The 17,503-nt window shown below is 42.9% G+C and overlaps 1 protein-coding gene across 5 annotated transcripts in view; it reads left to right on the forward strand.

Moving 5' to 3' along the window:
• Positions 1-17,503, forward strand: part of CPNE4 (copine 4) — a 595,221-nt gene that overhangs the window by 568,646 nt on the left and 9,072 nt on the right. For 4 of the 5 annotated variants that reach the window (XM_021071322.2, XM_021071320.2, XM_084989036.1 and 1 more), the window contains exons 12-14: positions 8,594-8,648; positions 12,232-12,283; positions 15,606-15,739. In XM_021071322.2, the coding sequence (XP_020926981.1) occupies positions 8,594-8,648; positions 12,232-12,283; positions 15,606-15,739 (241 nt within the window). Of the gene's footprint in view, positions 1-8,593; positions 8,649-12,231; positions 12,284-15,605; positions 17,082-17,503 lie in introns of all 5 variants that reach the window. The other variant, XR_014823542.1, reaches the window with a different exon arrangement.

The following is a 17,503-nucleotide window of genomic DNA, read 5'->3' on the forward strand; positions in this document are numbered from 1 at the left end:
TTTTAAATAACCTTGCTGAAGTGATGTTTGTACTTAACTCTGCAATATTGTCTGTGAAGACAACTTGAATCCCAGCTCTGATTTTTTCAGGGCCCATTTCGGGGAGGATTGTTAGAGAGGCTCACATCACAAGATTTCTACCAAGGAGGCAAAAGATTGACAGATTTGCATCCCCACTGTCAGCAACCCCTCCAAATGTCCCCAAGACACCAGCACAGTAATTATCTCCCTTTTCTCTATCACACGCACCCATGCACGCATACACATACACACACACACATATGCACACATGACCTAGTGTCATAATGTATCCATATAAGAGAAGAAGGAGGAAAAGGAACATCTTCAGGTTTCTTAATAACTTTTAAGTCTTGCAATGCTCATAAAATAAAATAAGTAGAAGTACTGAATACAACACAGCAGATGCTTAATTATAAAGTTGACTCTGACTAAGCAGGGCAGAGGACAGCTCAATAATGAATTCCAAAGAGAAGATTGATGGCTTGGCCGGGAATTAAGATGCGGATGCTTGGAGCCCTTTCTGCGGCTCTGCAGCAGTTTTCCTGGATGGTCTGAGCAAGCAACAGAACTATTCCCTGATTATCTGGCTTGCAAGATGCAGCAACGATAGTGGGAGGAACCTGTTCATCTTTTAGAACTGTTGTCCCTTTGTAATTTGAGCCAGACAAAGCCTGGGGAGCATTTTGTATTCCATCAAAAATACAGATTCCATATAAAGGTAAGAGATGACACTTCAGGGGTTACGTGAAGAATCCTTGCAAATGATTCTTTAAAAAATTTTGAAAGAATAGTATCAAAGTTACCAGCCCCAACTGGCTAAGAAAATCAGGTTTCTTCAGCTCAGCAGGGCTTTTTTTTTTTTTTTTTTTTTTTTACAAAGAAGGCAGCTCAGCATTGAAATGGGCACACTAATCATGTCTTGAAAACTGACAAGTTTCCACAGCTTCTCCTCTGTGTGGGTAGAAAGACAATAGACAGGCAGTCAGGACATTTCAAGTCAGGCTTTGGAATTAATTTATTCTTGCATCAAAGTCAGTGAGGTTGATGCTGAAAAAGAAACACTTGAATAACTGACAGAAGGCACCGTTCCCGTCCCTGCAGCGACATGGAGGTTTTTAATCCCCATGAGCCTTGGAAATTCCTTCCAGCTCTGACAGCCAAGGGTTTTCGTCCTGCCTTGTACAGTCACTGCTCAAAGGTCATGACAAGCTGATCCGTGAAGCTGAGCAGCTTGAGAGCTGTGTGAAGAACTGAGTTCTCAGGCTAGCCTTGATTGGTGGGTCTCCCCCTAAACAGCTTGTCCTGAGCCCAGAGAGCAACCCCACCAGCCGGCTCTTTCTGCACCCCCAAATGATAGACCCCTATCATCTCTCTCCTCCAGCTCCCAAGAGCACACACTCATGCATGAGCTCATCTCAATGGCTCTAGCCCTTCTCCAGCTCCTACGAATAGCCTGGTCCCCTCAGGTTGCTCAAAGCCAAGGTGGCAGCCCTTTCCTGGGGCTCAGCAGATACCTGAGTCTCTAACCACCTGCCACATCCTTTCATAGAAAGGCTGGTCTGGCTGCTACCAAGTGAATGTAGATACGGTCCGTTGCGTGGAAGTCCAGACTGCTCTTGGGTAGATTTGGCCATCCCAGAAGAAGACAGGCCATCCCAGATTCTACCAGCTGAGGCAGGGAGCTCCTCTGTGGTGTGCCAGGTACTGCTAGGAGGCAAGGTTAGAACAGAAACCTCAGCCCTAACAGACATTTTCTTTCTTTTTTGATTTTTAGGGCCACACCTACAACGTACTGAGGTTCCCAAGCTAGGGGTCCAGTCAGAGCTGCAGCTGCCGGCCTACACCACAGCCACAGCAATGTGGGATCCAAGCCATGTCTGCAAACTACACCACAGCTCCCAACAACACTGGATCCTTAACCCACTGAGTGAGGCCAGGGATCGAACCCACATCCTCGTGGATCCTAGTCAGATTCGTTAACTGCTGAGCCACAAAGGGAACTCCTGACAGACATCTTTGAACATAGAAGACTGGGGAGAGGTTAAAGGGTAGGCCCACATCACCGTGCTGCCTTTCCAATTCTGCCAGAAATAGTCAGCATTGCCCAGCCTTGGCTCCAGTGGACGACCCAGGAAGCCTTAAACAAGCTGGTTCCTGTGCCCCACCCCAGATGCTTTGATTTAATGTCTTGTGTACATCCAAGGGGCTGGGGTGTTTAATTCCAGTGGGCATCCACGGTTGAGACCCAGAGTTAAACTGAGGGAGATGGGGAAGATGGAAAAGCTGAAGGCCTAATGCATGCCAGGCCCTCACACCAGGCAGTTAAGACACAGAAATAAATAAGCACACTTTCCCCACAAATTGGTCACAGTCTTATGGCAGAGAAGGGCACGTAAGTAAATCCCAGCCCCACATGGCTGTGTAAGGATGGGGACTATAAGGAGAGAAGAATTAACTCTACCTTTTGTGGGAAGAGAAGTGGGTGATCAAGGGGGGCTTCCTGATGGTGGTGAATTCTGCTAAATCTGTTCTTTGTTGATAGAATATTATTGTGAATTATTACACCTATAAAGGGCAGAGTCAACAGAGTCCTAGTGACATGCAGACCTGGTTCAGACCCCAGCTCACTCCCTTTATCCTCCTGAGGTTTATACTCCCTGGGCTTTGGTTCCCTTGATTCCAAAGGGAAGATTCATCCAGCTTCTCGGCAGACCAGTTGTAAAGACTAGATAGTTGTACATACTGGGTAAGTGATAGAGGCTATTAACTTTAATACTCTTCACTTGTTTTTAAAACATAAACTGATTACAAAAGGGAGAAGATCTATCGTTTCAGATCTAAAAGTTATCTAAAAGTCAATGACCTTTAAAAATTTTTTGGTTCATATATCCCTAAAAAGAATATTATGACAACTTATAACCCTCAGACATTTTTATGTTGGAATTGGATGTTTTCCATCATGGGTTTAAATAGTGACAAAGAATGGAAATCCTAGTGTAGTGTAAATATGGACATTTAAAAAGAAAACTCTTGTATAACTCTCATGAGTGCATCCACTAGACTTTAAATGCCTTAGCTGTTTGATATCCACCATAATCCATTTGAAAAATGCATGAACAAGCTCATCATTTAAAGTTAAGAATTTTAATTGTTTCTTCTTTTTCATGAACTCATATTTCCATGCCCTTCCCCACAAAATTTCATTCTAATACATCTTTTCTTTTTTCTTTTTAGGCTGCACCTGAGCGTATGGAGGTTCCCATAGGCTAGGGGTCGAATCGGAGCTGTAGCCACCGGCCTATGCCACAGCCACAGCTACGTGAGATCCAAGCCATGTCTGCGACCTACACCATAGCTCACAGCAACACTGGATCCTTAACCCACTGAGCGAGGCCAGGGATCAAATCTGTGTTCTCATGGATAGATATTAGTCAGATACGTTTCCGCTGAGCCACAATGGGAACTCCCATCCCAATGTGTCTTTTAAAATTTGATTTGAAATTCCTTTATTGATCACTGTATCATATATTTCTTTAATTAAAAAATGAATATACATTTTAAAATTTCCAATTTCTAAAATTTACTATAATGAAAAACTCAAAAAGAACTTAAAAATATCTTCTTTAGTTTTTATTGCAATAATTATCGTGTCTAATTGATTATAAATAGATGGGAAATTTCAATACCTGACTATTACCTATAAAAAATAAAAACGAAAAAAATCTTAGTGAAACAGATATTGGTTTTTTTTCCTAATCAGTTTACATATCCATAGATGACTTCTACCCATGGCCAGGATGGGAGAGTCCAGCATCAATTCTTTTTTTCTTTTACTTTTTTTTTATTTTATGATTTTTTTTCCATTAGAGTTTATTTGCATGTTCTTTCAATTTCTACTATACAGCAAACTGACCCAGTCATACATATATTCTTTTTCTCACACTAGCCTCCATCATGTTCCATCACAAGTGATTAGATGTAGTTTCCAGTGCTATACAGCATGACCTCATTGTTTATCCATTCCAAATGCAATAGTTTGCATCTACTAACCCCAAACCACCAGTCCATCCCACTTCCTTCCCCTCCCCCTTGGCAACCACAAGTCTGTTCTGTTCTCAAAGCCCATGAGTTTCTTTTCTGTGGAAAAGTTCATTGTGCCATGAGTTAGATTCCAAATATAGGTGATATCATATGGTATTTGTCTTTCTCTTTCTGACTTATTTTACTTAGTATGAGAGTCTCTAGTTCCATCCATGTTCTAGCATCAATTCTAATCCAGTTTTGGGGGGGGTTGTGGTTTGTTTTTTGGGTTTTGTGTTTTTTTTTTTTTTTTTAATAAGCCCATGCCATGTGGAAGTTCCTGGGCCAGGGATCAAACCTGTGCCATAGCAGCAACCCAAGCCTCAGCAGTGATCACGCTGACTCCTTAACCCACTGAGCTGCCAAAGAATTCCAAGTTTTTGTTTTTATCAGTGTAAATACTAAGAAAACTTGCTTTTATAAATAAGTCCATAGTAATGGAAAGAGCTTGGCTAGCAGTATTATGCAATTCTTTCAATTCCAGGTTTTATATAAAAAATGACATAGTGGTCTATCATCAAAAGGTGTTTCTAATGATCTACCACCTGACATTAACACCTCCTACAATTTTTCTAAGGAAAAATTGGCAACTACCTAACCTGCAGAAGGATTTGTTTGCTAGTGAGTTATTCACTTTGGGAAGTATCCCTTTATTTTCTGTAGTGGAGCTTTTACACTTGAGAGCAATATGCCACAGTGTTGAGGTTCTGAGTGGGTGAGGAGAGGGTTAATTGTGATAGGGAAGTTGTGAATGGGGAACAAGTATTTCCATCACAGGTGCTCCAAGAAGATCACTTTCAGAAAAGAATATGTGGGGAGGTAGAGGAACTGGATAGTAATTTCTTTTAAAAACAAAGAAGCCATGTTCTTATATCCCCAGAAGGGCTTGCACTTCCATGTGCCTGAGATTTGTGACCACTGTTTTAGAGAACAGCCTTTGTTTTGGTTTTTGTTTTGCTATTTAGGGCCGCACTTGCAGCATATGGAGGTTCCCAGGCTAGGGATCCAATCAGATCTACAGCTGCCGTCCTACACCACAGCCGCATCTGTGACCTATACCACAGCTCACAGCAATGCCATATCCTTAACCCACTGAGCAAGGCCAGGGAACCCGCGACCTTATGGTTCCTAGTCGGATTCATTTCCACTCTGCCACAATGGGAACTCCCAAGAACAGCCTTTGTAAAATGTCTAGTTGTTCTGACGTGCTTTTTTGCTCTGAGTTTATCTCCATTTCCTTATGGATGTGGTGATTTGTCTTTTATTAATCTCTTGCTTTATTTAGCTCAGTCTCCCTTTCCAGGGAGAGTAAAGATGAATCTTCCATTGGCAGATCATTTGACCAAGATCTTTCCCTAAGAAGTTCAAGATAGCATGCTCTTTGCCACTAAAGATCTTGAGCTCTTTGATCATATGTTATATTCCATTTTATTCCAATAATTAGAAATAATACCCTCAGCAATGTGGGGATCTGCCCTGAATTTTCCTGGTTGGAAGGTTCCAGCAGTCATGTTCCCAGTAATTGCTAAATGGCCCCTTTACTCAGTGCTGGTGGGTCCAGTCTTAGTTTTCTGCTGTGTTGGCATGCCAGTGCTTGCTTGAGAGCTCAACCTGCCTTCTCTTGCCTCTGGCTTAATAAGACTCCTCTCTGCCTAGTTTTATTTTTAATCGGGAAAATGAATGCTTAAATTTGTTGTGCTTAGGCTTAAAATGTTTTCTTTAGTATGTTTATTAGAGTCTTTGTGGTGGTTATTTTCAGAGAATTGATGCCCTCCGGACTCATTAATTATTCCCCTTTTAGGTGAGGCATTTTCCCTACCTCCCTACTCTTGAAACTCAATTATATAACAGGGCCTCATGCTCAGCAAACTTCAATCCCCAAGGGTGGCTTAAAGGAATAAAAGGAATATCATTATGGCTGGTACACTGGCTTGGTGATGAGAAATGATGGAATATTAGATATTACCCCTCCTGAACTCATCAAAAAAGAAAATAAAGTGTGGAGCCCTCTAGCTTTCTTGTTTTTGACTTCTGAACCATCTGAGTTGGAAGAAGCAGGACCCATCCTCCAACTATAACTATAACTATAGCTTCTTTTCAGACTTAACTAGAAAGTACTTCTAAAATCTTCCTCGCTGATTCCTTCCCACATATTCTCACCCTTGTCTTGGCTAAGAAGGAATTGCTGAGGCAAAGTATTGAAGTATTTACAAGGAGCAGGAGTATTTTTTCTCAGTGCTGTGGCTAATCCTTTATAAGCTTTTAATATCAGCATTAATACCTTTTCTAATACCTGCTAGATGCAATGCACCACAAAGCCCAAATATACAAAAAGAAGAAAGGGGGGAGCTGGTGATTTTCTGGTGAATTTGGTCTCTGATTTCAAAGAATTCTGGTTTCTATGTATGTCCCAACTCCCACCCCAATTTGGTCAAATTGGCTGTATTTTGGTGTAGTTCTCTCAAAGCCATCACTGTCTACTGATGACCTCTAAATCAGTTGTGGATGGAGTTCCCATTGTGACTCACCAGGTTAGGAACCCGACTAGCATCCATGAGGATATGGGTTCAATTCCTGGCTTCACTCATTGGGTTAAGGATCTGGCATTGCTGTGAGCTGTGGTGTAGGTCGCCAATGTGGCTCGGATCTGGTATTGTTGTGGCTGTGGCATAGGCCAGCAACTGTATCTCCAATTCTGCCTCTAGCCTGGGAGCTTCCATATAACCCAGGTGTGGACCTAAAAAGCAAGCAAGCAAGCAAGCAAATAAATAAATAATAAATCCATTAGATGGTGATAGGTGACACTCTGGCTTTGATCCTTTGACTTCTCAGCTTGCGAGCTCCCCTTCCCTTTTGCTTCCAGAGACATTCTGGAAGAACAAGCCCTCCTCTGAATTTCCTTTTCTCTTTGTCTGACTCTGCAAAAAACTGAGAAATGGAGGAATTGTTCCAAGAAATCTCAGTTGTATTTTTAATGGGAGAGAAAGAAAACGTAGTTGGCCTAAGAAGGACATGCCCTCTGCCAAAAGCAATATCCCAGAGTCCCGTCACAACAATCCTCTGACAGCACAAAACTTGCTCAAGGAGAGTCTTACTTGTTGTCTGGCCAGGGGGCCCAGTTACAGGAAGTGGAAGAGGAAATCACATTGAATGCTGTATGTGCATAACTGTTAAGTTATTATGGAGTATAAGTATAACAAGAAAAGGTGTGGGCTTTGGAATCACACAGTACTCCATGGTAAGTTCCTTAAGGCAGTTTCTTAGCCTTTTTAAGACTGTTTATTCATCAGTAAAATGGGAATAACAAGTAGGTGGACCTTTGAACGTGTGAAAATTTTCTATGTATGTACACAGCCAAGCCAACCAATGTTAATTCTTCTCCTACGCCCCTCTCACCTATAGAAAAGGAAAGCAGTAAAGTTAGACTTAAGATGCAGTGTTCATGAATGAATAAATTGAGAGAGAAATTTCAGTATGCTTAAGAGAAACCAAGCTGGAGTTCCCACTGTGGTGCAACAGGATCAGTGGCGCTTCTGGAGCCCAGGGATTCAGGTTCGATCCCCGGCCCAAAACAGTGGGTTAAGGATCCAGAGTTGTTGCAGCTGTGGCATAGGCTGGATCTGTGGCTCAGACTGGACCAGGAACTTCATACCTGACATGGTGGCAAAAAGAGAGAGAGAGAGAGAGACCAAGCCAAAAACAGATTTATGACTCTCATGAATTTTCATAAGAATTTTCCCTTCTTTACGTAGCCAAATTGTAACGATTCAATTCATGGATTATCTACTCATTAAATATTTATTAACCACACACACTATGGCAAGTATTATGCTGAAGATAGGGGCAAGAGGCAGCTGGGGCAGGGAGGCGGTGGAGATATAAGAATAATAATACAAAAAACAGTGTCCCTTTGAATTCAAGAGATAAGACAAGACACACACACAATATGTTGCTGCTTCTGTGAGTGAAGCGTAGGCACAGCGGGTCCTGGAGATGGAACCAAATTCTGTCAACTAGCCTCTAAAACTTCCCATTAGTGTTTAATCTCCCCTTTGGTTTCAGGCCTGTCACTCTACTGCCCTAGGCACTTCCCCACCTGTGAAGTGGAATAATAATCTCTCCCCGTAAAGATTTTAAAAGATAATATATATGAAAGCTCCTAACACAGTCAACCATAGGAGTTAATTCATGATCACTTTTCAAAGGAGACAGAAAAGGGGACGTGGGGGAAATCCTGGGGCCCTTTTATTCCTTGGTATCAATTCTGGAAAAAAGGTAAGGGAAGAAGTTGCAGACAAAAGACTGTGAGGACTTTTGAAGATTATTTCTTGATTTTAGTTGCCCATGCTATCACTGTCCCCTATTACACAGATAATCAAGAAACATGAGTCAGCATTTGGTGCAGTGCTGTTCCAGCGAGGTAATGTAGGTTCATGTTTTCCTCCTCATTAGATGAACAAATGAAGCAACTTCTTTTTTTTTTTAATTTCAGTGACAAAATGTTCCCAGCCTTTGGGTTTGGTGCCAGGATACCCCCAGAGTACACGGTAAGTGTTTTGTTATAAATATGGGATGACTTAGGTTTTCTTCCCAGGAGTCTCACTATTTCAGCCCTTGATATAACTACATGAATCCCAAAAAGTCAGAAGTAGTCTTCAGAACCAATGAGAGTAACTCCTTGGAACCTGTCTTTTTGTTTTGTTTTGTTTTCTTTTTACATTTTTTTCCAGTTTTATTGATGTATGATTCATATACAGCACTGTATAAATTTAAGGTGTAAACATGATTTGACATACATACATCATAAAATGATTACCACAATAAGTTTAGTGAACATTTATCATCTCACAAAGATACAAAATAAAAGAAAAGGAAAAATATGTTGTCTCCTTGTGATGAGAACTCTTGGGACTTTCTTAAGATCTTTCATATACAACATACAAAAGTGCTCATTATTGGAGTTCCCGTCGTGGCGCAGTGGTTAACGAATCCGACTAGGAACCATGAGGTTGCAGGTTCGATCCCTGCCCTTGCTCAGTGGGTTAAGGATCTGGCATTGCCGTGAGCTGTGGTGTAGGTTGCACACACAGCTCGGATCCTGTGTTGCTGTGGCTCTGGCGTAGGCTGGTGGCTACAGCTCCGATTCGACCCCTAGCCTGGGAACCTCCATATGCCACGGGAGCGGCCCAAGAAATAGCTAAAAAGACAAAAAGGAAAAAAAAAAAGTGTTCATTATATTTATCATGTTCTCCATTTTATCCCAGTACTTATTTGTCTCATAATTGGAAGTACATACCGTTGACCACTTTTGTCATCAAAGGTATTACATTATTTTTGACTTTTTAATAGCAGTTATCTTAGAACAGCGAAATTATGAAAGATTTTTATACTTGGAGTCTATCTTTTAATGACACCCAGCCTCCTGGTATTCTTGATGGTTCTTTTCAGAGTCATTTCTAAATGAAGAGCTGCATCATTTAGCTGCTTCTAGATGTGGTCAGAGACTGATGAAATGCAAAGTTGATCTCCAGTGGCTCAGAACCCATCTGTTCTTATCTCCTTTGAAGAAAGGAGATAAGATCATGGAAACAGTGAAAGGCCATGACAGTGAGGTCCCCAGACCCCCTTATCCTGAGTTCCTAAGCACCAATCTTGTGTGGGAGACACAGGCCTGAAGAAAGCTTCTCTGGCTCAGATAGTCTGGAGCTGAAAGGCTTCTATGAAGATGCTAAAATCCTATTTGGTCTTGATGCCAATTTGTCATGACACAAAAAGAGCAAAGACTATGCATAGAGAGGTTTGCACTGCAGTGGGACTGAGGTATATCAGATGGCCCTGTATATACCTCAAGCACTCTCCTTGGGGGACTCAGCTTCCCAGGTGGGAGAGCCTTGGAGAGGAGCAGGGCCCCTGCTCCAGCCTCACAATGCCTCTGAGGTCTGAGTTAAGTGCAAGCAATCCTGCCTAGTCATCAATTTTTCTTTTACTGAACTGACCTCAGCTGAATATCTTGAGGCAGATGTTGGCACTTGCTCCTACACTGGAACAATCAGACTAAGGGCCTTCAGTGAAAGATGGAATCTATCTCCCTGATCCTGCTGGAAAGAGCAGTGTTGGAGTGGCCTGGCTCCCTAACCTGTCCTCCTCCTTTGTGGCCCATACTGGCCTCCCTGCTGGCCATGGCTAGAGAATTCTTGAAGCATTTGTTGGAAATAGCATACATGTAGGGGGGGATAATATAGAGCAAGAGTTGTCAGCTGGTGGCAATAGACGTTAGTCAGGCCACAAATATATTCCATTTGACACATAGGGTTTTGTTTGTTTTTTGTTTTTTTTTTTTTAAGAATTAGACAATTTCATATAAAATGTCAGATTTCTGGTTTCTCTGGAAAAACTGAAAGGCCTGGCAACAATAAAGTTAAAAGATTACCCATAAAAGAATTAGCCAGAGCTCAGGAGATGCAGACACCTTCAAGTGAGGGCTCACCTTCACAGAGCTGCCGAGCCCAGGGGCTGGAATGCACCTGGACATCCACCAATCCAGCTGCCCCCAGATGCTTGAGCATCCTCTCCACATCCCCCCAGGTAGCCTTCCCATCTCAGCTTGGCCCCAAGGAGCTGACAACAGAGGTGTGAGTGTACCTGACTCCAGGCCTTCCTGTCCTCATCTGTGACATCCTGAGGCAACTTCTCCTTCTTGCTGTTTTAAAGTCCTGATCCCCTGGCTCCACTCTGCCTGGCAGCTAAATTCTTCTTCCTGCTGTCCTAACAGGCATCTCTCATGTATCCTCAGTCAGCTCCCCAAAAGCCATTTAAATATCCCTTTTCCATGCCTCATCTTCCCTCTGCCCCAGATAGGCACTGATGGTCTCAGTAGCTCCAGAGAGTTTACAAAGTTACCATGACTTACTTCTTCAGGATAAAAATCTCAGTGTTTGCATTGAAACTGAGCTACGGGCACCTCTGTCTTAGTTTGCACTCTCCTGGGAATAGACCTTGCAACGAGACTATTTGAGAGGTGGAGGAAACCTCAGTAGAGAGTGAGGAAACAGGAAGAAGTCAACATAAGGTTTACTAACAAGCATGGCCAGTCAGCGTTGAATCCTGGAGATGGCGCAGAGCACACACAGACCCCAACGGATGGGAGAGCTGGGCTGAAGGGCTACTCCCAGGGGACCTTAACTCCCCTACACTTTTAGCCTGTCACTTGGGCAGGCAAAACAGGCTCTGGAGGCTTAAGCATAAATAAAACATGTAGGATGGTTCGCAGTCAGCTGACTTGCCTAGAAGAGCCAAGGACAAAGGAATATGGGCCAGGCCTCAACAGCCTCAGCACTGACCCCTACTGAGAAGAGAGGGGTCTTTTAACACAGTGACCTATTTTATAGCCCTCAGAGAGTTAGTGCTTTGGGAAATAGCCTTTGAAATGGAAGTCTCTCTAAAATTCCAAGTGCCCCAGTAAAAATGTCTAGATACCAGGAAATCCTTCTTATTTTATCGGGTTTTAGGGGGAAAAAAAGTAAACTACATGTTATTTGACCTTGTGACTAGGTCCTCCCAGGTAGAAAAATTTGAGTTGGACGATTCCAAGTTATATTACTTTTTCAAAAGCAGAATCTATTTTTACCTGTATGTATGTGAAAATCTTCCTGCCCAGCAGTTCTTTACATTATGTTAGAATGCGTCTTAAATGTCAACAGCTTAGCTGGAGCCTTTGTAACCATGGCTGTGTCAAGCAGACAGCTTGGGTTATTGAGTTATCATTTTTTAATCACTGTGTCCAAATCAAACTCAGCCAAATCTAAGCCTCCAGTCTGTGGCCACTTCTATCTGGAAGCTATTTGGACTTTTTCTGAAATCTTTTTTGAATTTTTTTGTGCCTTATTCTCCCCCTCCTGCCAGCATTTATCTGATTCTAGAAAATCTCCCTGTCACCTCAGCTCCACAGGGAGCTTAGAATCCATCCTCTATCTCAGATTGATTGTGTAAAGGCTTCAAATGGTTCCTGGTGCTTAACACATAATGAGTGAAATGGGCCTTTGTTTGTAGACTCCGAGCCCCCATGCCTGTTTACTGCATTAACATTGTCATCCTCCTTTTTCCCTTGTGTAAATTTTAATTGGTGTTCAGGTCTCTCATGACTTCGCCATCAACTTTAATGAAGACAACCCGGAATGTGCAGGTAAATCACAGCATGAGAGGAAGCCAGGGTCTCACAGCCCCTCCCTTCTTACTCTTCCCACTTTAGTTTCTCTCCTGATACAGTGTGTTCAGTGATGACTGTCCACAGTAAAGAAGTAGGCTCCCTGGACCCGAATAAACATGCTACTTTCTGAAGGCAACAAAGAGCTGTAACAAGAGAGCAGAGACATAAGAGCTGAGAAATACAGAATGCAGACGAGGTCTTGAGGTTAGAGCAAGAATATTGACCCCAATTCTGGACTCCTCTGGAGGGAAAAAAAAAAAAAAAAAAAACCATGGGGGAGGGTCACCTGATGGGCAGTGATGAGATACCCATTTCTGCTTTCCAAGTTGTCATCAAGTATTTATCTTTCACAACTTCCTTCTATGAAGGAATAAGGACAGGCAGAAAGCAAGGAAATCATTTGACACTTTCAGCATGTTGGCCAAGGATATGGCCTCAGCAACTTCAAACAAGTGACAGAAAGAGCTTTCTCAAAGGCTTTGGTCCATGTTCTGTTATTTCCAGCTAGAAATTCACGAACACACTCCACAAAATGATGATGATAAATTGTATCCTAGAATTACTTTTCCTTATTTCTAAATAATAAGTAGAGCCAAGAACACTTGTTGCTATGAAAATGGTAAGGTACAGAGTTCCTGTTGTGGCCCACCAGGTTAAGGACCCAGTGTGGTCTCTGTGAGGATGCGGAATCTATCCCTGGCCCCTCAATGGGTTAAGGATCTGATGTTACCATAGGCTGCAGATGAGACTCAGAACCAGTGTTGATTTTGCTGTAGCGTAGGCCAACAGGTGCAGCTCCAATTCAACCCCTGGCCCGGGAACTTCCACATGCCACAAGTGTGGCCCTAGAAAGAAGGAAGGAAAATGGTAAGATATTTTTACATTGGGGTGGTAGGAATGTCCCTGTCTCCCCGCTCCTTCCTGTCAAGGAGGTTTAATTCAGATCCCATGGAAGGGGAAGAGCACCTCACAGGTTCTTTCACAGATTTTGCACTAACCGTCCAAGAGCACAACATCAGTATCCCCGGTTCTGCTCGTGACAGCCTCTGAGAACACATCCCCATTCTGCCTTTTATTCCTTTTCGCCACCCCTCACACCAAGTTTATTAGAATTTAAGCTTCCCTCATCCGGAACCACCCTGCCATTCAACTGTAAGGACAGTTTCCTACCAAAACAAAATAAAGGATGTATCCAGTGTTAGCCCATTTCACATCTGAGAATTCATCTGTCTGGTGCTCTTGGAAGAGAAATCAAACTTGCTTTTCTTAGCAAAAACTGAAGAAACAGAAAAGATAAAAAGCTTCTGGAGTTCTGGTCATGGCTCAGCAGAAACAAATCTGACTAGGAACCATGAGGTTGCAGTTTCGATCCGTGACCTCACTGAGTGGGTTAAAGATCTGGCATTGCCATGAGCTGTGGTGTAGGTCGCAGACATGGCTCGGATCTGGTGTTGCCGTGGCTGTGGAATACGCCGGCAGCTGGAGCTGCGATCGGAACCCCCTAGCCTGGGAACCTCCATCTGCTGCGGGTGCCGCCCTAAAAAAAAAAAAAAAAGAGAGAGAGAGAGAGAGAGATAATGAGCTTCTGTTCAGCATAATTTAACTTCAAATTCAGATGATTTGGCATCTGTCTTTAGGATGGCAGGCTTTGGGGCAGGACAAAGAGAATGCAGTGTTTTCAGTTAGTTTCATACAAATTTTGTTACATGCATGGGTGTCAAGGCAGAACAGAATAGAACTTGCTCATCCAAAATGCCCAAAAGCTAGTTGGCAGGATGTGGAGGGAAAACAATCACAGGAGCGGCTCTGTGGGTCTCTCTGGCTTAAAACAGGACCAGGGTGCTGTTTCAGGGTAGAAAGGGATGTAGGAGGAGGATGTGCTGAAACCGAGGAAGGTGAGAAGTAACACAGGCACAGACATGAAGAAGAGCCACTGGACAAAAGTCTTTAGTAATGGAACTGTCACTGTGGGATCATGAGCAGAACATTCCATGTGCAGTCAAGGCTTTGCTGGCAGGACTGTCTCTTCCAGAAGAGTCCCACCCCTTGTGATCTCCTGGATGGAAGCCCCCCTTTAAATGAGGGGTGACCATGGTGATGGACATCACGCATCTGTCCTACAGACAGCAATGACAGTCATTTTGCTCATTCATCGCATGTTTGGGGAGCAGCTACCAAGTGGCCCACATGCCTGGCACTCATGAGGAATAAAGCCGCAATTCCTGCACATGAGGACTTTAAAACTTGGGAAGATGGTTGTGTGTACACATCACTCACATAGGTGGCCCAAGATGGGTATATTAGAATCAACAAGATGCTATGAGGAGTTCCTGTTGTGGCTCAGTGGAAACAAATCTGACTAGCATCCATGAGGAAGCAGGTTCAATCCCTGGCCTTATTCAGGGAGTTAAGGATCCGTCATTGCCATGAGCTGTGGTGTAGGTTGCAGACACAGCTCTGATCTGGCGTTGCTGTGGCTGTGGCATAGGCTGGTAGCTATAGCTCTGATTTGACCACTAGCCTGGGAACCTACATATGCTGAGGGTGCAGCCCTAAAAAGAAAAGAAAAAAAAAACCCAAACAACAACAACAACAACAAAAGATGCTGTGAAAACTAGAGGTGTCTTAGAGCTGTGAGCATGGCCCTTAGAGCCAGATATACTTGGGTGTGAATCGTAAATCTGCAACAAACCTCTCTAAGCTTCATGTGTAAAGTGGGTATAACAGCTCTTTCATTAGGTAGGAGGATCTAATGAAATCTAACGTATAAGGTGTGAGACATTATGGAGATGTTTATGGAAACGGTGACTTTGACTTGAACCTTGAAGGACAGTGATTTCAGATCAAAATGTTTCCTCTCTGAGTTTCAAGCTGTAGGGTTGCAAAGTATTCCCAATATGAATTGCTTGTTTTTGAAAGTGAAGAAAAAGATTTGGGAATACATAGGTTCACAACTGACATTTTTAAAAAAGTGGTTCTAGAATATTCCCTTTGTCATAAAAATCTTGTTTATATTCTGTAGCAAACATAATCATTCATTAATAAATCCCTCCTAAGCCAATTTCAAAAAATAGGTAAATAAGGAGAATGACTTCAGTGGGAATAGAGGCAGCAATACCAGCTCAGTGATACAGTGTTTTCTTTTTTATCTTAAGAACTTAAATATACTGTTGATAAGGACTATTGGGGGAATTTAATGTGTGTGTGTGTGTGTGTGTGTGTGTGTGTGTGTGTGTGTGTGTGTGTGTGTGTGTGTAGGGGACTACTGAGGAATTGATCTTTGGCCATTTCACCCCAGGGATTCAAGGAGTTGTGGAAGCCTACCAGAGTTGCCTTCCCAAACTCCAGCTCTATGGCCCCACCAACATCGCGCCCATCATCCAGAAGGTCGCAAAGTCAGCATCAGAGGAAACCAACACCAAGGAGGCATCGGTAAGGAGAGGGGGGTTCAGCCTACGATGGGCGTTTACCTTCTTCTCCTGGATATTGGCCACAGCACCCATCCTGTTCTGACAGTAAATTTGCATTTCTACCTGTGCGAGCTTAGAGAAATGACTTAACCTTCCCTGGTCCTCAGTCTTCCCATCTGAAAAGTGGGGATAAGTATGCAGTGTTAACCTGAGCACAGGAGACAGTCCATGAGAGAACCTGCTATATTCGCTGGAGTGTAGGGCATACTCATGATGCTCATACTTACGTTCTGTTCCTGGGAAGGAAAAATAAAAACTGTCCAAAACTAAACTTGCTTTCCAGTGTACCCAGACTACAGATGCAAGTGAAGTAAAACAAGGAGTTATTCTTCCCTCTGGTGGTCAAGTGAAGTAACATAAAACATCTTGGTGAATATTTGTTTCATTTTCTTTTGGTGGTTTTCTTAAGAAAAATGCAAACCAAGGCTTCAAAGCCAGAGTTTGATTTTTTTACCCTAATACATTAGCATTAAATACATTACCATAATAATTTTTCTGTGTTACTGTTCAATAGCATTAATATGTTCCGTTTTTAGCTTTATAACCTTTTTTCTGATCTTGCAAGATATTACCGATGCCAGAAATTTTCTCTATGATTTTACCCTGGGTTCCAGGAAGAAAATAATTTACTGCTCCCTTCATTTGCATGAAGAAAATGATATACTACTCCCTTCTCACATGCGTTCATCTGACCCCTTGCCCTGCCCCCGTTTTTTCAGCTTCCTCCGTGTTAGGACAGCCAGGACCACCCTCCCATCTCAAAGCAACCTCTCCTCTGCCCATTGCAGCACATGCCTCAGTGCCTCAACTATCCAGGGACATTGACCTTGTATTTATATTCCCTTTCTCTCCCTATCATCTGGTTTTTGGTTTTTTTTTTTTTATTTTCCTTTCTATTGAAGACTCATTCCTATTAGCAAATAAAACAAAATATCTCTTAAGTCCAGAGCTCTCCCTTGACACCACTTGGCCCATTAGCTGCTGTCCCTTATTTTACTCTCCTTTGGAGCAAAATTCAGTGAAAAGTTATCCATACTCACTGTCTCCATCGCTCCTCCCACTGGCCCTCCACCACGCCACCCAGACCTCCCCCCAACACCCTTCTGAAGACTACGCTTGTCACAGTTAGCAGTATCTCCATCTCACCAAACCCGCGGAAGCCTTGGAGCAAATCTGAATCCTCACAGAGGCAAGATTTAGGGATAGGCTTAGACAAGATCAATATTTTAATTTTATTTTTTTTAATTTTTTTTGATTACCAGAACTTCAAGTTCAAATACTACAAATGATACCTTGCTCAGAAAGCCAATATATAAAGCATTTAATCTGCATCTCCTCAAACAACTCACACCTATAGGCCAGAAGCACTGATGCTTTCCCCCAGAGGTTTCTACTGTCTTTTTTTTTTCCTGCAGCATATGGAAGTTCCTGAGCTAAGGGTCAAATCGGAGCTGCAACTGCAGGCCTGTACCACAGCCATAGCAATGCCAGATCTGAGCCAAATCTGTGACCTACACCATAGCTCACAGAACGCTGGATCCTTAACCCACTGAGCAAGGCCAGAGATCGAACCTGCATCCTCATGGGTACTAGTCAGATTCTTAGCCTGCTGAGCCACCATGGGAACTCCTGATTTCTATTGTCTTTTGAACAGTGTGCAGTCCAGGACCCCTTATTACCACTGATTGAAATGGGTCCTAACCCTGAACCTTATAAGCACATTCTG

Source organism: Sus scrofa, chromosome 13 (assembly GCF_054392235.1).
Source record: "Sus scrofa isolate SSC_HxYL_T2T_F1_AM1 chromosome 13, Sscrofa_HxYL_maternal_Yorkshire_Landrace_v2.0, whole genome shotgun sequence".
Lineage (NCBI taxonomy): Eukaryota > Metazoa > Chordata > Mammalia > Artiodactyla > Suidae > Sus > Sus scrofa.